This window comes from Anomaloglossus baeobatrachus, chromosome 8 (genome assembly GCF_048569485.1).
Source record: "Anomaloglossus baeobatrachus isolate aAnoBae1 chromosome 8, aAnoBae1.hap1, whole genome shotgun sequence".
NCBI classification, from domain to species: Eukaryota; Metazoa; Chordata; class Amphibia; order Anura; family Aromobatidae; genus Anomaloglossus; species Anomaloglossus baeobatrachus.
The window spans coordinates 35,995,894-36,011,632 of record NC_134360.1 but is presented as its reverse complement, the minus strand read 5'-3'; the positions used below and the strand labels follow the sequence as shown (position 1 = coordinate 36,011,632).

The following is a 15,739-nucleotide window of genomic DNA, read 5'->3' as shown; positions in this document are numbered from 1 at the left end:
GCTGCCCTCTCCCACACCAGGCTCTCTATATACAATGTCTATAGACAGTGAGCTACTTATCACAGCAGGGGGCATGCAGGACTACCTGACCTCTAGCTGACCTAGTTGACCGGCAATGATAATCTCCTGAAGCTAAAACATTGGAGGTAAACAACTGAACACAGTATGATAAGAAACACATGGCTGAAATCTGTGTGTTAACCCGCTGTCTTCAGATTACATAACAAAAACCTGCTGTCAGATCCCATTTAACAAACAGATAGACCACCTTAAAGGGTTTTTTTTAACAAATATTTAGCATCTATTCATCACATAGATGATAAGTCTATAATTGCTGGACAGTCTGGCTGCTGAGGCCCTCGCAGATCCCAAGAACGGGAAGCTCAAAATTCACGTGTGACTGGAGCTGTACTGAGCATGTGCGACCCCTACTCCTATAGACATTGAATAGATCAGTGGTTGCACGTGCTCCCTGCCGCCCAATTTAATCAGTGGACTTTGGAAGCCTTTTCATGCGTTTATCACCTATCATCTATCATCTACCAGGGTGATGCATGTTATTTATAGGATAAAGAAAAACCACAATCAATAATATGCCGAGGTATGTTATTGGAAAAACCACCTATGCAATACCCCTAAAAATTATACTTTATTAAATATCATAAAATCCGACACAGGGGTGTCCTGTCAATCAACAGAAAACAATGTGCCGGTGAATGCTAGGTGGATATAGGATAGCGTGAGGGATTGATTGAGTCAATGGATCACTAGGATAGGTCTGTAGATGCTAAATTACATCCCATTGAGATAGGACATTGTGGATTTAGGAAAACGTTCCTTGCTTCCCCACAGGATTGACGACTGGCATCGGATCTTGCTTCTCTTATGGACTTTTGCCATCCCCCTTGTATTTACAGGCAAAAAGGGGTCTGTTGGCATTAATTCCCTTGTTTGAAGCATTACCTCAGAACAAGTAAAATATCTTTGTACCGTGTTAGCCAGTAGAGATAAAAAAAATTAGAAAAATATGTCGCTGTCCAGTTGTGCGCGTTTCTTCAGAAGTGTCTTTAGTTCCATAATTTTTTTTACCTCAGAACAAGGACATATGATTATTTTGGATTTACTGATAAATAAGAGACCCTATATTTACTCCTGGAATACTCTCAGACCAGAGGAGTAAAATAGTGAATAGATTAAACAGCACACTCTTCTGTACCTACAGTCCTCTCACCTGACGATTTATGCATGGGCAATAACCATTCCATGTGTCATCTTTAAAAAACCCCTGATGATCCCCCTTTTACTGCGTTGGGAAGGGGGGGAAATGCGTCGGGAGAGTTGTGGGTGCCCGCTTATATAAGTTGAGCCCACCGACTCTATCCTAACAATAGTATCTATTTTCTTTGACTGGAGATTGAAGACCAGTCAAGAACCATAATTTATCTAACACAAATTTGTTTGTGTATATGCGGTTTGTCTTAAGGTGGTGTTACACATAGCGACGCAGCAGCGATCACGACTAGCGATCTGACCTTATCAGGATCGCTGCTGCGTCGTTACATTGTTGCTGGTGAGCTGTCAAACAGGCAGATCTCACCAGCGACCAGTGACCAGCCCCCAGCCAGCAGCGACGCGTGGAAGCGTAACTAGGGTAAATATCGGGTAACCAAGGAAAGCACTTCTCTTAGTTACCCGATATTTACCTTAGTTACTAGTGTCCGCCGCTCTCACGCTGCCAGTGCCGGCTCCCTGTTCCCTGCACTGCACTGCACCCGATGTGTACTCCAGCTACGTCTGCAGGGAGCAGGGATCCGGCACTGGCAGTGTGAGAGCGGCGGACGCTAGTAACTAAGGTAAATATCGGGTAACCAAGGAAAGGGCTTCTTGGTTACCCGATGTTTACTGTGGTTACAGCTTACCGCAGGCTGCCAGACGCCGGCTCCCTGCTCCCTGCTCGTTTCAGTTCGTCGCTCTCTCGCTGTCACACACAGCAATGTGTGCTTCACAGCGGGAGGGCAACGTCCAAAAAATGAAGCAGGACATTCAGCGACGACCGGCGACCTCACAGCAGGGGCCAGGTCGTTGCTGGATGTCACACACAGCGACAGCGACGGCACGTCGCTGCTACGTCACAGAAAATGGTGACTTTAGCAGCGACGTCGTTGTCGCTACGTGTGACACCAGCTTTACACTTTCACACTTGGTCCTTTGGTGGTGGATACACTGCTAGTTAGCTATAGGGGCAGTGAGGGTCAGCCACCCGGAACGGGGGATGTCTAAAAAATTATGACACCCTCCGTCGGTAGGCAGGGCAACATAGGATGTAATTTAGCATCTACAGACCTATCCTAGTGATCCATTGACTCAATCCCTCACGCTATCCTATATCCACCTAGCATTCACTGGAACATTGTTTTCTGTTGTTTGACAGGACACCCCTGTGTCGGATTTTATGATATTTAATGAAGTATAATTTTTAGAGGTATTGCATAGGTGGCTTTTTATTTATAGGATAAAGCCTTAAAGGATATCAAAGTCCTGGAAACCCCCTTTAAGTTTACACCTTTAGGTTCAGCTTTATACACGACACCACGACAATTCATAGCCCTCACAAAAACATTGAGCTGGAGCTGCCATGAAGGAATTTGCACTTTCCGTCCCAATACCCGGTTAATGCGTCCATAAACATTACTCAGTAACAAAGGTTGCTAAAATTGGCTCCGTCCAGTGAATTTCGTCATAGTGTAAATATGCGCACATGCAACAAAGATTAAATCATCATTGGACTGCAAAGAAACAACAGAGCTACCTGGTGCTAACCCCCGAGATTACATCAAAGGGTAAGGCCCTGTGCGCACACTGCATTTTTACCCGCATTTTTGTTGCAGAAATTTCTTGAGAAAATGGTTGTAACCTTTCTACAGACATTCTCCAGCAAAACCTATGAAAAGAAAAAAAAAATAGCTGTGCGTACACCGCGTTTTTTTCTCAAGAAAATTCTTTCTGCAGAATTTCTTGAGAAAAAGAATGAGCATGTCACTTTTTTTTTTTTTGCAGGTACCTGCGTTTTTTTGCCATAGATAATGGTAAAATAACGCAGGGATCAACCTGCGGAAAAAACGCACCAAAAACGCATCAAAAACTCATCAAAACACATGCGTTTTTAATGCTTTTTTTGAACGCAGGTGCGCTAATCTTTCATTCTCAAGAAATTTCTTGAGAAAACTTGCCATAGATAATGGTAAAATAACACAGGGACCAACCTGTGGAAAAAACGCACCAAAAACGCATCAAAAATGCGTTTTTGGTGCACTTTTTGAACGCAGGTGCGCTAATCTTTCACTCGAGTAAATTCTTGAGAAAACTTGCCATAGATAATGGTAAAATAACACAGGGACCAACTTGCAGAAAAAACGCACTAAAAACGCGTCAAAAGCGCATCAAAAACATATGCGTTTTTGGTGCGTTTTTTGAACGCAGGTGCCCTAATCATTCATTCTTGAGAAAACTTGCCATAGATAATGGTTAAATAACGCAGGGATCAACCTGTGGAAAAAACGCACCAAAAATGCATCAAAAACGCATCAAAAATGTGTTTTTGGTGCATTTTTTGAACGCAGGTGCGCTAATCTTTCATTCTTGAGAAATTTCTTGAGAAAACTTGCCATAGATAATGGTAAAATAACGCAGGGACCAACTGCGCAAAAAACGCACCAAAAACGCATCAAAAACGCGTCAAAAACACATAAAAAAAAGCATGTGTTTTTGGTGCGTTTTTTGAATGCAGATGCGCTAATCTTTCATTCTTGAGAAATGTCTTGAGAAAACTTGCCATAGATAATGGAAAAATAACGCAGGGACCAACTGCGGAAAAAACGCACCAAAAACACATTAAAAACGCGTCAAAAACACATTAAAGAAGCATGTGTTTTTGGTGCGTTTTTTGAATGCAGATGCGCTAATCTTTCATTCTTAAGAAATTTCTTGACCTGGGCCTAATAGCGCCACTCTAGTATAAAGGCCATGTGTGGTATTGCAGGTCAGTCCCGTTTTAAGTTAAAGTGTCATGTTGTGCCAATCTCCTATCACAGTCTAATAAAGAACAGACAATGCTGAGTGTTACCTACCCGAGGCGTTCACCGAAATGTTAATTCGTATGCAGGGTCTACAAGAGGGGCCTTCATGCAGTGACACGGTGGAGATGGTGAGGGATTCGGGGGGAAGCGTCCAGTACGTGGTGGAGGCACTTGAATTTGATTGAAAGTAAAGTGATTCTGGGCAGGAAAAAAATGACAAATAAAATTGGTTAATTGTCATTGGTACAATATGTCTTCAGAAACTCTCGGAATATGGTGACACGAAAATGTATTGTATATGTTCATTAATACGGGGGGGATACACTGTTATATGGCTATAGATTGGATACGGAAAGTATTCAGACCCCTTTACATTTTTCACTCTTTGTTTCATTGCAGCCATTTGGTAAATTCAAAAAAGTTCATTTTTTTCTCATTAATGTACACTCTGCCCCCCATCCGCCATCTTGAAATTTTTTTAAAGGGAACCTGTCACCACTTTTTTGGCCTATAAGCTGTGGCCACCACCACCGGGCTCTTATACACAGCATTCTAACATGCTGTATATAAGAGCCCAGGCCGGCGATATAACATAAAAAACACTTTATAATACTTACCTAACGGTCGCGCAGTTGGCCATATAGGCGTCTTCGTTCTCCTGTGCCGGCGCCTCCTCTTTTGGCCATCTTCGTCCTCTTTCTGAAGCCTGGGTGCATGACGGGTCTACGTCATACACTCGCCGGTCCTGCGCAGGCGCACTACAATACTTTGATCTGCCCTGCTCAGGACCTGAATGCCGACGAGTGTGGATGACGTCGGACGCGTCATGCACCGCGGCTTCAGAAGGAGAACAAAGATGGCCAAAAGAGTTGGTGCCGGCACCGGAGAACGGAGACGCCCATATGGCCAACCGCGCTACCGTTAGGTAAGTATTATAAAGTGTTTTTTATGTTATACCCCCGGCCTGGGCTCTTATATACAGCATGTTAGAATGCTATATATAAGAGCCCGGTGGTGGTGGCCGCAGATTATAGGCCAAAAAAGTGATGACAGGTTCCCTTTAAACAAGAAAAACTGAAATATTGCATGGTCATAAGTATTCAGACCCTTTGCTCAGACACTCATATTTAAGTCACATGCTGTCCATTTCCTTGTGATCCTCCTTGAAATGGTTCTACTCCTTCATTGGAGTCCAGCTGTGTTTAAAGGGAACCTGTCACCACTTTTTTGGCCTATAAGCTGCGGCCACCACCCCCGGGCTCTTATATACAGTATTCTAACATGCTGTATATAAGAGCCCAGGCCAGGAGTATAACATATAAAACACTTTATAATACTTACCTAACGGTCGCGCGGTGGGCCTAATGGGCGTCTCCGTTGTCCGGCGCCGCCTCTTTTGGCCATCTTTGTTTTCCTTCTTCTCTACCCGCGGTGCATGATGGGTCCGACGTCATCCACACTCGCCGGCATTCAGGTCCTGAGCAGGGCAGATCAAAGTATTGTAGTGTGCATGCGCAGGACCGGCGAGTGTGTATGACATAGACGCGTCATGCACCCAGGCTTCAGAAAGAGGACGAAGATGTCCGAAAGGGAAGGTGCCGGCACCGGAGGACGAAGACGCCCATAAGGCCCTATTCCACCGCACCGTGACCGTTAGATAAGTATTATAAAGTGTTTTTTATGCTATCATAGTGGCCTGGGCTCTTATATACAGGATGTTAGAATACTGTATATAAGAGCCCGGTGGTGGTGGCCGAAGCTTATAGGCCAAAAAAGTGGTGACAGCTTCCCTTTAATTAAACTGATAGGACTTGATTTGGAAAGACACACACACCTGTCTATATAAGACCTCACAGCTCAAAGTGCACTATAATCCTGCAGGGCACACAAGTTCCCCCTGCCCACACCACCAGCACATGTCCAGGCCCATTTGAAGTTTGCCAATGACCATGAGGCATGGGAGAAGGTCATGTGGTCAGATGAGACCAACATAGAACTTTTTGATATCAACTCCACTCTCTGTGTTTGGAGGAAGAAGAAGGATGAATACAACCCCAAAAACACCATCCCAACAGTGAAGCATGGGGGAGGAAACATCATACATTGGGGGTGCTTTTCTGCAAAGGGGACAGGACGACTACACTGCATTGAAGAGAAAAAAAATGGAGTCATGTATCGCGGGATTTTGGCCAACAACCTCCTTCCCTCAGTAAGAACATTGAAGATGGGTCGTGGCTGGGTCTTCCAGCATGACAAAGATCATAAATACACAACCAGGACAACTAAGGGGCGGCTTCGTAAGAAGCATTTCAAAGTGCTGGAGTGGCCTAAAATGATGAGGACAGGCCGTATTTGGCCCGCGGGCCTTGAATTTGACACCCCTGGTGCTTTCCATAAACTATATCTGGTCACACCTAATACAGTGATACGTAGAATTGTACATACAATAAGAAATGAGTAATTACCTTTTAGAATATAGCCCTGAAAGTGAAGAAAAGAAAAAACAACATTAGATAACAAAAAACTGTATGCAAATTACAATCTCAATGTAAAGAATCACATAATATAACTAATATAAGCATTATAATAGGAGTACAAAACTAATATATGTACCGGCACTGTATTCACTTTTAGAAGCAAAGTTTCTAATATGCTTAGGCTACTTTCACACATCAGATTTTTGGTATCAGGCACAATCCGGCTTGTGCCTCATGCAACGGATCCGTCGCAGACTGTGTAAAAACTGATGCGACGGATCCAGCAAAAAAAAAATTGTTTGTTTTTTTTTTCATGCCGAGAGAGAGAGACCCCATCATCACCGCACACACACCGGCACTACCGCCCCCATCATCACCGCACACGCACCAGAACTACCGCCCCCATCATCACCGCACACGCACTGGAACTACCGCCCCCATCATCACCACACACACACCGGAACTACCGCCCCCATCATCACCGCACACACACCGGAACTACCGCCCCCATCATCACCGCACACACACCGGCAGTACCGCCCCCATCATCACCGCACACACACCGGAACTACCGCACCCATCATCACCACACACACCGGCACTACCGCCCCTATCATCACCGCACACACACCGGCACTACCGCCCCTATCATCACCGCACATACACCTGTACTACTGCCCCCATCATCCCCGCACACACACCAGCACTACCACACCCATCATTACTGCACACACACCGGCACTACCGCCCCCATCATCACCGCACATACACCTGTACTAGTGTCCCCATCTTCACCGCACACACCGGCACTACCGCACCCATCATCACCGCACACACCCCGGCACTACTGCCCCTATCATCACTGCACACACCGGCACTACCGCAGCCATCATCACCGCACACACACCGGCACTACCTGAGTGACGTCACCGCTGATAACGCGACTCACTTCAGCTGCTGCGTGGAGCTCACAGTAGCGGTGATGTTCCACTGCCGCTACGGCTTCCTTTAATAAAAAAAAGCCATCGGCGCCGGATCTGGCACGATCCGATTTTTCACTGGGTTCAAAAAACGTTCCCTTCAATGTTCCATCCGGCCGCCGGACAAGCAAATTTTGCTGGATCCGGCGAAAGCCGGATAGAACGCAAGGCCATCCGGCACAATTTGGCGCTAATATAAGTCTATGGGGGACATATTTTTGACGGATTGTGCCTGATGGCAAAAAACTGATGTGTGAAAGCAGCTTAGTGTGTCAATTCCTCAACATTTTCACAATCTCTGCTTGCTGTGATTGAATGGAAATAGTCTTGTTTACGCCAAAAGCGTTGAAAACTATACAAATATACCAGACTGTCGACAATGTACAGTACGTGTGTCCTCCCTTTGATGTGCACACAATCAGGACAGATTTACTATTTGTGGATTTAAAGGCTACTAATATGTCAATATTTTTTTTTTTTTTTAAACCTGGTATAAATGCTGCTGTTCTCCAGAATCCGATTGTTATGTGCACTAAAGGGCACACGTAATAAATAGCGAAAAGATAAGGTCTTACTTAAACTACTGCACTTGACCCATCCGGATCTTGTACAGACTAGGAGGTCCCAGCTGCACAGCCCCTAAACGTACCTGCGCAGACTGAAACACCCCTAACTGAATGACTCAGATAACCACTCTGACCTTTGCTTCATAAGCAGCCATTGAGGGTTCCACGTATCTCCTATAGAATCCGGGGGAAGGTACAAAGTAATAAATAAGGTAACCCAAAAGTAACAGGAAGGAGAGATACTATACAAACAGGCTGTAGTTCCAAGCAGGGTCCACTTCAGAAATATCACCAGCAGGGAATGGAAGCCAGAAGAAGCTTTAAATAATTACAGGGCAGACCAAATTACATCATAGGAAACACTTGTTTGCAGAAAGGCAATGACTACAAAACATGTAAACACAGAAACAAATTGTTCAGAACCAGGACCGTGACCAAACCTGACTGTGGCTCAGTGAAGAGGGAATGGGACCACAGCACAGGAGGCTGCAGGAGGCATTTGTTCCTGCGCCTCTCCGTTCCTGAGATATGAACCTCTCTTCCCTGTATATAAAACTAGTCTTTGTAGCCAAGTGGGAGTGGTCCTCATCTCTTCTCTGTGGGCATTTTTTTGAGAATCACTCCCAATTGGATAAAAAAAGACTCTAGAGAATAAAGGAAGATATCTCAGGAACAGAGAGGCGCAGGAAAAAAAGAAAAACAATGCCGGATTCAGGAGAACAGCGGCATTTACACCAGGTTAAAAAATACATATTTTTGACAAGTGACAGGTCCCCTTTAAATGTGAATACTGACATCAGGTACGTTTTATTTATATTTTGTATTGATAAGAGGAAAAAAAAAAATCACATTTTGCTCTACATAATCGGACGTGTAAAGGCCGCTTTACACACTGAGATATCGTTACCGATATCGCTAGCGTGCGTTCCCGCCCCCATCTGTTGTGCAACATGGGCAAATCGCTGCCCGTGTCGCACAACATCGCCCGGACCCGTGACACTACTTACCTGCCTAGTGACATCGCTGTGACCGGCGAACTGCCTCCTTTCTAAGGGGTCGGTCCGTGCGTCGTCACAGCGACGTCACTAAGCGGCCGCCCAATAGAAGTGGAGGGGCAGAGATGAGCAGGACGTAACATCCCGCCCACCTTCTTCCTTTGCATTGCGGTCGGCGGCAGGTAAGGAGAGGTTCCTCGTTCCTGCGGTGTCACACGTACCGATGTGTGCTGCCGCAGGAACGATGAACTACTTCGTACCTGCAGCTCCAACGATATTCGAGAATGGACCCCCATGTCACTGATGAGCGATTTTGCACGTTTTTGCGACGATGCAAAATCACTCATAGGTGTCACACGCAACGGCATCGCTAATGCGGCCGGATGTGCGTCACACATTCCGTGACCCCAACGACTTCGTATTAGCGATGTCGCAGCGTGTAAAGCCCCCTTAAGTACTCTCCGTTGGAGGACACGATGTGCTACGTGCCAATTTGCGAGGTGAACTATAATTACTGTTGTTAGGTAATAATTAAAGTAATTTGGTCTCAGGCACAAAACAATATAATATTCTATTGATGTCACAGCGATGACAGATTTATATCCAGGACACAACGGCTAATAAACAAACAGGATGGTGCATTGTATCGGGCTGTGTGTTGGTTCTACGTATGCCATTTATTTGGCAGACGCTCAAAAGGGCGAAGCTCGTCTGTGAGCAGACTCAGTATGACTGCCAATGGGCACCAGAGACTTGCTGGCGCACTGGGCATTCCTGCTGGTGCCATCAGCTTTGAAGGCGGTCGTACTGCACAGTGGCCCTGACGACGAGGGGTCCATGTGGTCTTCATTTCGGCGGTAGGATTACCTTCTGCAGTTGTCACGCATGCAGGAACCTCCCATCAAGGCAATTTGTGCACCTCTAAATTAAGGTGCCAGTGATAGAAATGTCCAGAGCACTAGCGGACAGACAGAAAAGGGCCACTGTGCAAGAATAATGGGCCCTTTGCCCCCCAAGAAGTCATCAAAATACATAATTCCGCCTGGTTTGGAGGTAGAAATAGGCCCCATTACCTCTTGGGTCCCCGGTTGCACCAATGATATGTCCGCCTTGATACAAAGAACATAAGTCTGCAATCATCCAGCTCAGCACCAGTCACTTAAAGAGATGATTTCAGCACGTTTTTACATATGGCAGTAGTGATATGAATGAATAGCTGCTCGTCTCCCAATAAAAACGATCCCTTTCTTGTAGAGATCTGACGTGCCAGTCATGAGAAATCTAGCGTAGAAGCCATATGCAAATTAGGCTGGGGGCGTGCCACTGTGCTTCGATTGTTGCTTCCTGACACGCCCCCGGTGCACTTCCATATGAGTTTTACACAGGATTTTGCATGATTCACACATCGGATCTTTAGAAAAGTAAAAGAAATCATTAAAAAAATAAATTATGACAGGCTGCAATACCACCCACAGCCTATGGACAAGGGTGGCGCTGTTTGTCTTTTTTTTTTTTTTTAATTTTATACGACCGCCATATTACCAGTGTAGAGCTTGTTCATTGCCCTGAGCACAGTCCATCCCCGCGCAGAATAAGGTGGCACACAGATCGTTTGTTTCCGCTACCCAGATAATTGGCACACGCGGCCGGGGGCGCAGGAAGGAGCAGTTTGTTTTGGAATTAGCTCCGGCATTGTGTATTAATTGCTATTTGTTCGCTTTTGCACAGGATGTTCCACTCGAGCAAGAAGTGAACGTATTGACCTCTCCAGATGTTCCAAAATTAATTTGTTGAAATTATCTATTTGCTCAACGTCTTATATAGGTAAAATTACACCGTTTCCTGTAAAAACAAGCAGCTTTCCAACTTAACATCCTCTCCATTCTCAAGAACCGAGGGACTTTTAACCCTACAGTTTACTTCTTGTTGCCTAGGTTACCGGACACCTCTGCAGTCTATCAGAGGTGGCCGGTTTCCTGGGCAATAAGCGCGTGCTTACAAGCTGTTTGCTATACAGCTTACAAGCGCAGCTCTGAAGCTGGCCAGATCCATGGTCTGCGCTGTCATTAATCAGGAGCGCACTGCCCATTTCTGAGCGAAAGTAGATTGGACATCCACCACTGGGGAAATAAGGCATTACAGGGTACCCAATGAATTAAATAGGCTGCTTTGGAAACATATGGACATGCTGGGTCCTCCAGTGACCACCAGTTTTTAGAAAACCCAAGGCAATCCTTAAAGGGAACCTGTCAGGTGCAATATGCCCCCGGACCGCGAGCAGTTCTAGGTGTATATTGCTAATCCCTGCCTAACCGTCCCTGTATCTAGAAGGATAGATACAGAGATCTTTAGAAAAGGTATTTCTAAAGATCCTTTATGATATGCTAATGAGGCCAGGGACTAGTCACAAGGGAGTCACTTCCCCCGACTAGTCTGCCCTCTTAGCATGCCCACAGGGGTGTGCTTACATGCTATTCTATACCCACTGCCCAGCGTCATCATCGGCAGTGACATGTGTACCTGTGTCCGTTGCACTGCCTCAGATGCCAGGCTTATGGTCAGTGCGCAGTCCCAAGGGCGTTACTTCCCCTGACTAGTCCACCCTCTTAGCCTGGTAACACACCCACACATAACATTCTATTCAATGCTCATTACTCAGCATCATCAGTGGTGACTCATGTACCTATGTCCGTCACCGCATCAGACGCCGGGTTTAGACTCAGTGTGCATGATCAGATTGCCCCGCACTTCCGGTCATGCGCACTATGAAGCCGGGTGTACATGTCCCAGCTTCAGAGAGGTCTAGTGCGCATGACCGGAAGTGCTGGGACTTCTGATCATACGCACTGAGCCTAAACCCGACGTTGTGAAGCGGTGACAGCGGACACAGGTACGACAATGATGCTGGGCAATTGGCATTGAATAGCATGTTAGCACACCTGTGTGGATATGCTAACATGCTAAGAGGGCGGAATGAGCGCAGAAACGAACAACCTTGCGACTAGTCCCTACACTCATTAGCATATGATAAAGGATCAAATACTTTTTCTAAAGATCTTTTTAACTATGCTACTAGATACAGGGACGGTTAGGCAGGGATTAGCAATATACACCCAGAACTGCTCATGGTTCTGGATGCATATTGGACCTGACACGTTCCCTTTAAGGCCGTGTGCACACAGTGAGGTTTTTTTTATGCATTTTGATGTGTTTTTCGTGCAGTTTTGTCACAAATCTGCATCTCCCAGCAAAGTCAATGAAAATTCTATGCGCACGTTGCTTATTTTTTTTCCTTGTATATTTGGTGCAGAAAATAATCTACATAATTGGTCCATTTTTCCTGCATTTTTCATCCCTTCAACCCATTGATTTCATTGTGAAAAATGCATAGTAGAAAACAAGGCAAAACTTGGCAACAAAAACCCCACACACATTGTTTTTGGTGCGTTTATCTGCCAGAAGATGCAAATTTGATGCAGAACATTTCTGCACCAAATACTCGGCGTGCGCACAAAGCCTTACGATATGTGCACGTAGTGTCTTAAAGACACCAACGTACATGCATAGGATTTGCTACATTCACATTTCTAAGGTTACTGGCCCTTTAAGGCAAGAGAGTGCAGGGATTTAGCTTCTCAATGCCCTAACCCCTGGCAGCCATCTATTCTGTCTAGGCCTTGATTCACCTCTACCACCCATAAGCCTGGTATAATTATGTCCCGTGCCCGGGTGAGACGCATGGGTGTGTAAAGGCTTTCGCTCCATGCGATATTTGCAATTTGCACGACAATAAAGGGTAGAGGATTAAATTATAAACAAATTAAATTAATATATATATATATATATTAAATGGCTAATTACTCTGGATTAAAATAACGATGACACGCCCAAGAGGAAAGATTAATTATTTCCTTTTTTTTATCAGATGGGAAACAGGAATAGAAAAACATAATCCGCAATCCTTTGAAGATTGGGCAGGTCAAATAGCAGCTAAAATATTTTATTTCTTGCAAAACCAAATATGTCATTTATGTGATTTTTTTTGCCCTTGCGTTTTTTTGCTTTTGTATTTGATGAGAATACCTCTGAACAAGGGTAAAGCAGGCAGCTGGGGGCCGATATTACGAGGCTGGGAAGGTCCATGGTTATTTGGCCCCCCTAGCCTAAAATTAGCAGTCCGGAGCCACCCCAGAAGTGATGCATCACCGTAGAGGCACCAATTAAGTGAATAACACTGGACAGAGTGTAAAGCGATTTTTTTTCCTCATATAGCATGTGTCCGATTTGTACGCTAATGTGAGTGAACCCTTAAGGTGCAGTTTTAATAGTTTTTTTTGTTGTCTCTAATGATGAGCGCGTTTTGAAATATTCGGATTCACGATACTTGTAATGAGTGCTGTCTAATACTTGCGTATTCATTCCGAATGGCGTGTGCAATACAAGTCAATGGGGAGAAACTCGCAATGTAAGAAATAAGGCTGCTTTCACTCATCCATTTTTTGCCATCAGGCACGATCCGGCGAAAAAACTGATGCAACGGATCTGGCGAAAAAACTGTACCGTCGCCTCTGTTTTTCCTATGAGTTCCTTCCGTTGTGATACTGAGCATGCTCAGTTCAAAAAACCGGATCCGTCGTTGGATTACGTCATATGCCGGATGACGACGGATCCGGCGCCCATAGGCTTCCATGATACAACATGCCGAAGACAAAAAACGTTCCATGCTGCGTCCTTTCCGGCAGCTGGACGAACACATTTCGCTGGATCCGGCGGACGCCGCATGCAACGCAAGGCCAACCGGCACAATCCAGCGCTAATACAAGTCAATGGAGAATAAAACGGATCCGGCGCCGGATCAGTTTTATCCGCATTTCGCCGGATTGTGCCTGACGGCAAAAAACGGACGTGTGAAAGTAGCCTAACCCGAATTCCGTACTATTCACTACTCACACGAATAGTGCGGCATTCGGCTTACTCGTTACATACTTGCACTGCACACACTATTCGGAATACATACGCGAGTATTAGTACTCGTTACGAGTATCGCGAATCCGAGTATTTCGAACCTCGCTCATCATTAGTTGTCTCCCATCTGCTTGGTGCCGCAGGAACCTTTGCAAGAAATGACTATTGCTGCTGCTGTTGCTGCAGGTCTTCTATTACTTTTCTATTCAATTGACCATAAAGGAAGATGGTAGAGATAAAAAATGAGCCCTTTTTCAGGAGCTGCTTGACACCAGAACATGTCTAACCAGATGCAACCAGGTACCGTTTGCTAATACAGAAGCAAATTCTTAATCTTGGGGTCAAGATCAACCGGGAATACCCGCAGCCCACCCCTCCAGGGGCGCCGAAACCCAAGCCTCAACCATAAATTGCAGCCTTCAATCTCCCAGTTCAAACTCCATTAAATTTATTGTCTTTTTTAACTACAGAAGATGTCGCCTGATTATCCTGACAACCTTATGGAAAATTCTGTCATTTCCTCTGGTTTTCAACATCTCAGCAAAATTCAGATGGAAAATACAAAATTATTGTCATGGATCAAAAAAGCTTGAAAAATTCTTCCTATTCACTTCTATGGGAAATGCTTATAAGGAGTTTTTTAGTTCTTATTTTTATTCCTGAAGAGGATTTTTTTTAAAAAAAAAAAAATGTATTGCTGGAAAAAAAAAAGAAAAAGTGCAAGTAACTTTTTTGAAGTGAGACCTGAACGAAAAGTTTCCAAACTAGGCACTGTCCAATCAAAAGTCGACAAAGAACGCTGCAGAAAAAGAAAAACTCCTCCAAAAACTCCTAAAAAAATGAGCGATTCTTGCAGTAGTTTCTGCTAGAAAAACTTAAGTGTGAACATACCCCTTAGGCTTTGTGCGCACTGAGCGTTTTTCGCAACATTTTTCGGGTGCGTTTTTGGCAGGGCTGTGGAGTCGGAGTCGTGGAGTCGGAGTCGGAGCTCATTTTGGTGGAGACGGAGTCAGTATAAAATGCACCGACTCCGACTTCTAAAATATATAATAAATTGGGGACAGTAGTGCAATGCAGAATGTGCTGAATATTTTACTAAATAATATTTAGTATAATGCTTATATTTAAGTGAAAAATTTATTGTAGTACAATGTGAACATCAGACATTTAATTGTTTTTATGATACAATAATCAAGATATTTGCATAGAACATAAAATATTTATTGGAATACAACTTTAGAACAAAAAAAACTAATAAATTGTAAATATGCAATACAATATGTAATATATATATATATATATATATATATATATACAAGATATATATGTAATCTACTGTATATTACATAGTGTATTACATATTTACAATTTATTAGTTTTTTGTGTTCTAAAGTTGTATTCCAATAAATATTTTATGTTCTATCCAAATATCTTGATTATTGTATCATAAAAATTATTAAATGTCTGATGGTCACATACACATGTTCATGTACTACAATAAATTTTTCACCTAACTATAAGCAATACATGTAGGAGCCAGAATCGGAGTCGGAGCCGGAGTCGGAGCCGCAGGCGGAGTCGGAGTCGAAGGCTTGGCTTACCGACTCCACAGCCCTGGTTTTTGGGCTCCAAACTGCATGACTTTGCTTCCCCAGCAAAGTCTATGTCTTTTCATTTTTG

The 15,739-nt window shown here is 44.4% G+C and overlaps 1 protein-coding gene across 1 annotated transcript in view; it reads right to left on the bottom strand.

The window, feature by feature from the left end:
• IL17RE (interleukin 17 receptor E) overlaps window positions 1–15,739 on the bottom strand; it is a 71,478-nt gene that overhangs the window by 31,085 nt on the left and 24,654 nt on the right. The window contains exons 2-3 of the mRNA XM_075321458.1: window positions 6,542–6,557; window positions 4,128–4,274 (exon numbers count right to left, since the gene is read on the bottom strand). Of these exons, the coding sequence (XP_075177573.1) occupies window positions 4,128–4,274; window positions 6,542–6,557 (163 nt within the window). The remainder of the gene's footprint in view (window positions 1–4,127; window positions 4,275–6,541; window positions 6,558–15,739) is intronic.